The following is a 9352-nucleotide window of genomic DNA, read 5'->3' on the forward strand; positions in this document are numbered from 1 at the left end:
CACTCATACATCTATTTCCCAAAGACAACCTCTGGATATGACGCTGAGCATGTGCACTCAACTTCTTTGGTCGACCATGGCGAGGCCTATTCTGAGTGGAACCTGTCCAGTTAAACCGCTGTATGGTCTTGGCCACCGTGCTGCAGCTCAGTTTCAGGGTCTTGGCAATCTTCTTATAGCCCAGGCCATCTTTATGTAGAGCAACAATTCTTTTTTTCAGATCCTCAGAGAGTTCTTTGCCATGAGGTGCCATGTTGAACTTCCAGTGACCAGTCAGTATGATGGAGTGTGAGAGCGATGACACCAAATTTAACACACCTGCTCCCCATTCACACCTGAGACCTTGTAACACTAACGAGTCACATGACACAGGGGAGGGAAGATGGCTAATTGGGCCCAGTTTGGACATTTTCACTTAGGGGTGTTCTCACTTTTGTTGCAAGCGGTTTAGACATGAATGGCTGTGTTTTGAGTTATTTTGAGGGGACAGCAAATTTACACTGTTATACAAGCTATACACTCACTACTTTACATTGTAGCAAAGTGTCATTTCTTCAGTGTTGTCACATGAAAATATATACTCAAATATTTACACAAATGTGAGGGGTGTACTCACTTTTGTGATATACTGTACATAAGTATTCAGACTTTGCTAAATTGAGCTCAGATGCATCCTGTTTCCATTGATTATCCTTGAGATGTTTCTACAACTTCATTGGAGTCCACCTGTGGAATATTCAATTGATTGGACATGATTTGGAAAGGCACACACCTGTCTATTGTATGTAAGGTCCCACAGTTGACACTGCATGTCAGAGCAAAATCCAAGCCATGAGGTTGAAGGAATTGTCTGTAGAGCTCTGAGAGAGAATTGTGTCGAGGCACAGATCTGGAGTACGGTACAAAAAAATGTCTGCAACATTGAAGGTCCCCAAGAACACAGTGGCCTCCATCATTCTTAAATGGAAGAAGTTTGGAACCACCAAGACTCTTCCTAGAGATGGCCACCCAGCCAAAATGAGCAATCGGGGGAGAAAGGCCTTGGCTAGGGAGGTGACCAAGAACCCGATGGTCACTTTGACAGAGCTCTAGAGTTCCTCTGTAAAATGGAAGAAACTTCCAGAAGGACAACCATCTCTGTAACACTCCACCAATCAGGTCTTTATGGTAGAGTGGCCAGATGGAGGCCACTCCTCAGTAAAAGGCACATGACAGCATGCCCCTTGAACGTCTACATTAGAGTATGCTGATTCATTTTCATGGTCATTAGCACCAGAGTTTGAGGCTGTTGTTCATCTCTGTTCTATTCCTCCTTCTGTTACACTGAGATCATGTATCTAAACAGAGCAGCGTCCCAACCAGCATCACCCCAGAACGGATATGAGTTTGTAGGTTTCAGTATCAATACGTCATGAAACACAGCACATGTTGCAGGGGCAAATGAGAACGGACAGACAGACAGAAGATTGAGACACACAGACAAGCAAACTAATTGAAAACTGCATTTGATCTGAAACAGAAGAACATGGTCTATAACAGTCATACTGTAATTATACCAAGTCTATGATAGACACATGGTCTTAAAACAGAAACATACAGTAAGGGTCCACCACCTCACTGAGAGGTCCTTACACCCTATAGAAAGACCCTGTATTATAACCAGACTTGTGAATGAGAAGCCATATCTTCATTTTTGCTGAGTACATGTAATTGCATTTTCCCCATCACTGAAATTCACCACCAAGTGTTGAAAGGTCATTGTTTGGCATATACCAGATTTATTGGGATAACGGAAACAAGCCAGTTTAGATAACCTGCAAGTGTATTGTGGTAGACCTAAATACAGGGAGGTCTTTATTTATTTATACTTAACCAGGCAAGTCATAAGAACACATTCTTATTTACAATGACAGCCTACCCTGGCCAAACCCAGACAATACTGGGCCAATTGTGTGCTGCCCTATGGGACTCCCAATCACAGCCAGATGTGATTCAGCCTGGATTTGAACCAGGGACTGTAGTATCACCTCTTATACTGAGATGCAGAGCTTTAGACCGCTGCACCACTCGGGAACCAACTAGGTCTTGTAGGCCTAGTTCTTACAATGGCCTTGACTCAAATTAGGAGGGTGATTACTTTGACATGAAAGAGGAGAAAAAATGTATTATTTCTATAGTATTCCCAGAGGGCTTGTGGTTTGGGAGGATGACACAATTGAGCTATCTCAGGCTAGGGTCTATGGAGCTTGATTTGAGGTACTCTATATTACCCATTGAAGGACGTGCATCATGTTGGATCTAGCTCCATGTGATATTAAATTGTTTTATATCATCACACTGAAAAACACAGCAACAAAATAATACAGCATAGAAATGCAATGGAAAGTACAGTGCACACACACACACACACACATATAGAGGAAGGTGGAGTCAAACACTGTTGAGGTAAATCCTACACCCTTTCCTGTAAGAGCGTCAGGATGCAGCCATCTTGTGTCTATCTGCCCTCAATCGTGACATGTCCGACACACTGGCACATCATCTAGTTCTAGGAGCCTGTACAGTACATGGTTTTTCATACCCAAACTGCTGTGTGGGATGTTGGACTATTACATTGACACATTATTTGTTTGTTAGCCTACATTATTTTCTGTATTTTTGTGTCACAACGACTTCAGGTTACTGAAAGAACTAGAACAGAGCCAGTGCATACTAGCTGAAACTCTTTGACCATAACTACAGTAACAGGCCTACAAGTAATCTATGGTCATATTTTCTCATTTTTTTCTCCCCAATTAAAATGTGTTCTGGAATTGTTGCCACTCCCACAGTGTGTTCTGGTATGTGAAGGGGATAAACAAATCAGGTTCAGTTAGTATATAGCACTTGGGTGGACTTTTGGTTGTCTTTGTAACTCCGTGGAAAAGTTCCCTCAAGGTACTAGGATCAGGTTCTCCTCCCCCTAATCTTAACCATTGTGGGGAAGATTCTAAACTGACCTAAGATCAGCGTTTTTAAGACAACTTCACCATACTCCGTCACGTAGAAGCTGCCTGTCATCACAAATCTGGGTGTGCATGCGTGACATGAAATAGCTCTCTTGAGCTATGTACTCTTCCGTTTGTTGTCCTCAGATTACCTAAATCCTTGTTTCTAAGAAATCATGTGATCTTGACCATTCTGGTGAGCGGTGTAGTGTTGGAGCGCCATCTTGTGTTCATTGTGCACTCTGCAATGTGTGCACAAGCTCTCTGAGTTTGGAACTCAATTTATTTTTCACGTTTTTGCATTTGTCCCTCATAAAATCAGTGTGCTGACTTAGTTTTACCACGGAGTTTCTTTATTTCTTCACAACTTCTTCCAGGTCCTAATAGGCCTACTTATAATCATATGGTTATTATGTGCTAAAAGAGACAACCTCATGCATTTCAACGGTGACGCGCACAGCAAAAGGCAGCCAGGGAGACATGCATTTAACCAAATACCCTGTGCTAATATTGAAATAGAACTGCGACTTTATTCTAAACATTTTGACTTTATTCACGAAATTAAATGTCGAGTTTATGCTTGAAATATTGCCACTTTATTTATGAAATGTAATTTCGATTTTATTCTCGAACTTGAAATATTGCCACTTTATTCTAGAAATATTTCCAGTTTTTTAAAGTACTATATTGCAAAAAATAATAATCCAAGTACCACCTGTCACTGATTTTTTTTCTCTTCACTTGGCCCTAATACTCTTCCGTAGTTTCTAAACCGTACATACTGTACTATTTTTGGTTTTACTGTATACCATGGTGCTTTGTCTCTGCCTTGTCTGGCTATGCGCATGTCAGTGTCTGTCTGCAAAATGAAAGTGAAAGTAGAGTTTGCTGTGGGGAGTTACAATGGAACTCTGAAGACATATTTCTCCATATTTGTTCTCATCCATCAGACTACAGAATAGTCGAGGACACTGTCGAAAACTAACATGACCAATATATCAATAATATTGCAATCCTTTCTTGCCTTTAGTTACGTTATGCACGGTAAATTGGTCAGCTTTTCTTACTGCACATTTTATTTGGTGGTGGATGTGTTACTGGTGGCACAGTTACTGTGTCTTCCGTATACTCAATTAACCTTAGGTTGTAGCTAATTACAACAAAAACACTTTGTTGAGTTAAAGGGGCAATCAGAAGATACTACGTCCATTTCTGGACTTATAAGTTAATGATACTGTATGTACCCATTGACTCTTGAAGAGTGTCATTTATAAATGGATCGTGAGCTTAGTTCAACTGTCTTATCCCATCAGAACACAAAATATAATCTTGTTTTACTCCAATGTTTGTAAACAAAATTAATGTAAGCAAACACTGTATAGCCTAAAAAACATGTACAACTATAATTTTTGTTATCATGGATGGTCAGTCCTTGCATCCATAACTCTGTCTTTGAATTTGAGTGGTCGCATTTCTCCAAGCCCATTCCCCTGAAACAGTGGTGGGGAGGTCCCTTTGTTATTGGTTTAACTGCTGATATAAGAATAGATACTTTGCATAATAGTATATACCTTGTAAAAAATGCACACGGGGAAAACAGCCCTACATAAAGCTATAGAGATTTAGAGTCATTTCCACAGTCTTAATGCTAAGCGTGTATCATTGTTCAAGAACTAGTTTCTATTCTGATTGCCTTTTCATACCCATCCTTATTCTACAGTAGTCTACATCACTTCACTCATGGAGCTACCGTTTTGTTCTATTTCATTCTGTTTTTTCACATACCCACGTTGGTTGGCTTCACGTTCACACAACTCCCTCATCCTTCTCTCTTCCAGTCTATGGAACAAGTTGTCCAGTTCTGGAGTGCTGGTTTGTCCAGGAGAAGCCAGGTGGGGGCTTCCATGCTGCTATGAGCCAGGAGAAGTCACTACTTTACATAAATACAGACCCAGACAGTGAAGAAACCAGGTCAAAGCAGGGACCACCTACAGACCATGATAGAGTCTACTACGTCACTGGTCAGTACTTATTGTTATATATTAAATAGAACAATCTCTTTAGAAATTATGCCTGATTTGAGTGACAAACCAGTGGCTGTTACAGGTGCAGTCAGTCAATTTGGTGTGACACCAAGCCTGTCATTTAAATTATACAAGGCTACAAGAGCGTTGCCATTTTAGGCAGAGCTTTTCAGAAAAATAAATGTTATTTAATTGAAAGGATAACTTTGATAGACAAATCTCCCCCTCTCTCCTCAGACCCAGCAGCTACCCTCTGCAGTTCTTCTCTGCACCCACCAGAAGGCTCAGTCCAGAAGTCACAGTGTGAGATCAACCCCTTCATGCCTCAGCCATCCACTGTCCAATGGACAGTCCCACTCACGGACTCTGCCCACAGTCCGATCTACCTGCAAGCCGACTGGTACACTGCTGCCTTGCAGGGCTTTGACGGACAGCTGCGCCTCTCCAATGTCTTGCATGCTCCCACGGCAACCAAGGAACCCAAGGGTATGATTGAAAAAGGAATGACGTTCTTCTTGAGCAAGGGTTGTAAACGTCAGACAGATTGTCATATATAACCATTACAAGTGATGACCAACACCACAGTGATAATGAATTATTATTAACCATAATTGAAATGAATTTGTCATACACCATGAGGAAGTATAGCAACCTGTGATGTTTATTACCACGTAATGTCACAGGTAATGTAGTGTTAAAAGTGTAACGTCTCTCTCCTACCCCTCTCTCCCAGTGGTGCTCAGTGTGTCCAGTAGAACCTTCATGATCCGTTCCAGACTCGGGGAACCAGTTGTTCTAGACTGTGGGTTCTGGGTGGATGCCTCTTCTCCTCTCTCTGGCTCTGGCTTCGCCGTGGAGTGGCGCTACCAGTTCAGGGGCGATGGCCGTCTGGTCCTGGCCTACGACGGCAAGAGTGACCGATTTGCAGAGACCCAGGAAGAGGGAGTGGGGCTAGACTTCACGGCTCTGCACGAGACAGGAGATGCATCACTGATCCTGCAGGAAGCTCAAGTGCGCCACTCAGGAACCTACATCTGCACGGTGTACTTGCCCTATCTCTTGGCTCAGGTGGCAGTGGAGCTGGAGATTGTAGGTGAGGAGAGATGAAAACGCTTTTTTAGTCGGCCAATACTAAACCATTGCAATGTTTAGAATCTCAACCCCTTTGTCTTTACATATTTATTCACTGAAATAACTACTGCAACTCCTTATACAGTACAGTCTTATAATGGTATGTCATGGTCAACTTAATGTCATTAGATTACATGCCATAAGTGTGTTGTCGTGTCTTTGGCTATGTCGGATTAAGTGATATGACATGCTATTCTATAAAATAATTTCTCCGTAATTAATATTACCTTATTGAGCTAATCATGTAAATGTAATTAACTAGAGAGTCGGGGCACCACAAAATAATATTTATAGAGCTGTATCTTCTGAATAAACTCTTAAAGACCTAGTAATATTTTACATCAATAGCAGCCAATATTAATCGTCATCCTAATTCAGTCTCATCTGAAAGTTGTAAATTCTTGGTTATCTGCACGAACCCTGGCTAACAAGTTGAATCAGCAATACAAAATTGGGTTTAATTATTTATTTACTAAATACCTAACTAATCACACAGAATTACACATAATTAAATCGTAACTTGATTATAAATTATGTCATAAAGGAAAACGTCCCTAGCGGGTGGAACCGATATGACAGCTTGTTACACAAAAGAAAAGGGCTGGGTTTGTTGTGAAAGAGCGGGAAGACTGAGGAACAAAGGGCGAAGCTGTGCTATCGTGAATACAGTATCTTATGCATTCTAAATTACCGCCCATTTGGAAAAGGAAACTGCAATAAATATTTACTCTGAGCTGCGCTTCAGTAGGTTGGTGGTAGATGGAAGACCGTGTTGCCAAACCGAGTCCTCTGTCCTTTGAAGAATGTCTCTGGTGGTCAATTGGATAAGTTGTAGTAACGTCGTTGTGTGAAAGACAGGATACTCTGTCTGTTCCTTCCTAACCCTCGTTTGCAGCAGCTGTTGCTAACTCAACGGCTAGGAGGTATCACTTCTGTAGTGAATAAGAGTTCAAAGTTCATACCATTCTCAACCAAAGCTCACGCTGATGTTGGCTTCGTTCTGTAGTTATTATCTGAACCATTCTGACATCGGACCGTCGTCCTCACGTCCTCGGAGCAGGAGGTTACATTGTCGTCAAGGCTTTATATAGGAAGGGAGAGGAGGGCGTGTTTGAAAAGTTTTATAGCCCATGTCCCTTCACAGGGGCGGGCCACTGATTGAGCAGAGCCCTACCTTATGAAATCTCAAATTTTAGAAGCTAAAATTACATTTCATCCCATCACGAATAATTTTATATTCAAACATTTAAATTGAACAACAATTCCATGTGAATCCGATAACTCTGATGTGTAGACTTTCCACTGTAGAGTTTATGTCATCTGAGAATGTCTCAGATGACAACCAAACTGACATCATATTCATTAAGTACCACCGCATATGTTCAATTGGTCGGATTACCAGAATATAGTTCATTTCCCACCACCTTCTGATGTTCCCAGAATCTCTATGTTAACCAAGGGTTTTGCAAATGGAACATCAGTAGGGTAGATAGAGGAAAAGGGGGGGGGGTATTTATGACTGTCATAAACCTACAGGCCAACGTCACCCTCTGAATGGCACACATACACAATCCATGTCTCAATTGTCTCAAGGCATAAAAATCATTATCTGTCTCCTCCCTTTCCTCTACACCCAAAGGACATCCAGCCAACTTGACACAACTGTGTGAAGCATTGGTCATCATGGGCCAGCATCCCTGTGGAACGGTTTCGACACCTTGTAGAGTCCATGCCCGACAACCTGATGCTGTTCTGAGGGCAAAAGGGGGTGCAACTCAATATTAGGAAGGGGTTCCTAATATTGTGTACACTCCGTTCCCAGCTAACACTGTCTTGCCCAAATATTTGTTTATCTCAATCTGTGTCCCTCTAGTTAAAACTCCAGCCCTTGGATACTATATAATATGATGACATGTTTTATGTATTAGTGAATTTTGAATCAGGTATTTATATTTCTCCCTGTGTCTGTTCTTGTTAGTTACACACATTGGGCTCATCCTCATTCTCTCTCAGTTACAGGAAGTGAAGTAAATATGGAAACACCTGGGATTTCCAGGTGAAAGTGTAATGGAACAAAACTGGAATTTCAGGAATAAAATGTTACCATTGTGGAAGGTGGTACATGTACAGTATATCCTGAAAGAAGATATTGAATGTCTGACAGCAGTTGACAATTAATCATCTGACAAAGGATATATGAATATGAGACCGATTCAAATATTGACTAATTAAAACACTTGTCTGTTTGAGAATTCATCTCTAGAGGAACTCAAAGGATGTGTACATGAGCGTGTGTATACTGTAGGTAGACACAGATCATTTTGTGTTGCGTAATTAATGATTATATTGGGTTAATTGACAGTGTAACTAAAGATTGAACCCTGTCATTACTTCCTATTTATTCTGATGGTACATGTGAGTATAAGACACAATTCAATTGGAATATAATTGTTTTCATCAGAAAATGTGTTGTATTTATAGAAATTCCATGGACATACAGTATGTGTATATACACTGCTCAAAAAAATAAAGGGAACACTTAAACAACACAATGTAACTCCAAGTCAATCACACAATCTCACTCAAATCATCAAGGAACCCACCAGGTACAACCCTAACTCTGTAAACAAGGGCACCCTCATTGACGTCATCCTGACCAACTGGCCCTCCAAATACACCTCCGCTGTCTACAACCAGGATCTCAGCGATCACTGCCTCATTGCCTGTATCCGCTACGGAGCCGCAGTCAAACGACCACCCCTCATCACTGTCAAACGCTCCCTAAAACACTTCTGTGAGCAGGCCTTTCTAATCGACCTGGCCCGGGTATCCTGGAAGGACATTGACCTCATCCCGTCAGTTGAGGATGCCTGGTCTTTCTTTAAAAGTAACTTCCTCACCATTTTAGATAAGCATGCTCCGTTCAAAAAATGCAGAACTAAGAACAGATATAGCCCCTGGTTCACTCCAGACCTGACTGCCCTCGACCAGCACAAAAACATCCTGTGGCGGACTGCGCTAACATCGAATAGTCCCCGCGATATGCAACTGTTCAGGGAAGTCAGGAACCAATACACACAGTCAGTCAGGAAAGCTAAAGCCAACTTCTTCAGGCAGAAGTTTGCATCCTGTAGCTCCAACTCCAAAAAGTTCTGGGACACTGTGAAGTCCATGGAGAACAAGAGCACTTCCTCCCAGCTGCCCACTGCA

The 9352-nt window shown here is 41.6% G+C and overlaps 1 protein-coding gene across 1 annotated transcript; it reads left to right on the plus strand.

The window, feature by feature from the left end:
- The first annotated feature begins 3796 nt into the window (after positions 1–3796).
- On the plus strand, positions 3797–8689 carry LOC100136325 (tapasin). Its single transcript, XM_021560576.3, has 5 exons — positions 3797–4031; positions 4826–5008; positions 5249–5497; positions 5745–6104; positions 7782–8689. Exons 1-5 carry the CDS (start codon positions 3974–3976, stop codon positions 7925–7927), a joined length of 996 nt encoding a protein of 331 aa, XP_021416251.2. The 5' UTR covers positions 3797–3973; the 3' UTR covers positions 7928–8689.
- Positions 8690–9352: the final 663 nt, after the last annotated feature.

Source organism: Oncorhynchus mykiss, chromosome 30 (assembly GCF_057628025.1).
Source record: "Oncorhynchus mykiss isolate SJ-2025 chromosome 30, ASM5762802v1, whole genome shotgun sequence".
In the NCBI taxonomy this organism is placed as follows: Eukaryota; Metazoa; Chordata; class Actinopteri; order Salmoniformes; family Salmonidae; genus Oncorhynchus; species Oncorhynchus mykiss.

What these genes read in the sequence shown, in the direction of transcription:
- LOC100136325 (XM_021560576.3), top strand. Translation starts at nt 3,974, where the DNA reads ATGACCAATATATCAATAATATTGCAATCCTTTCTTGCCTTTAGTTAC. An exon ending in CTTTAGTTACGTTATGCACG is followed by an intron (nt 4,032 to 4,825) that starts GTAAATTGGTCA and finishes TCTCTCTTCCAG; the next exon opens with TCTATGGAACAAGTTGTCCA. An exon ending in GGCAACCAAGGAACCCAAGG is followed by an intron (nt 5,498 to 5,744) that starts GTATGATTGAAA and finishes CCTCTCTCCCAG; the next exon opens with TGGTGCTCAGTGTGTCCAGT.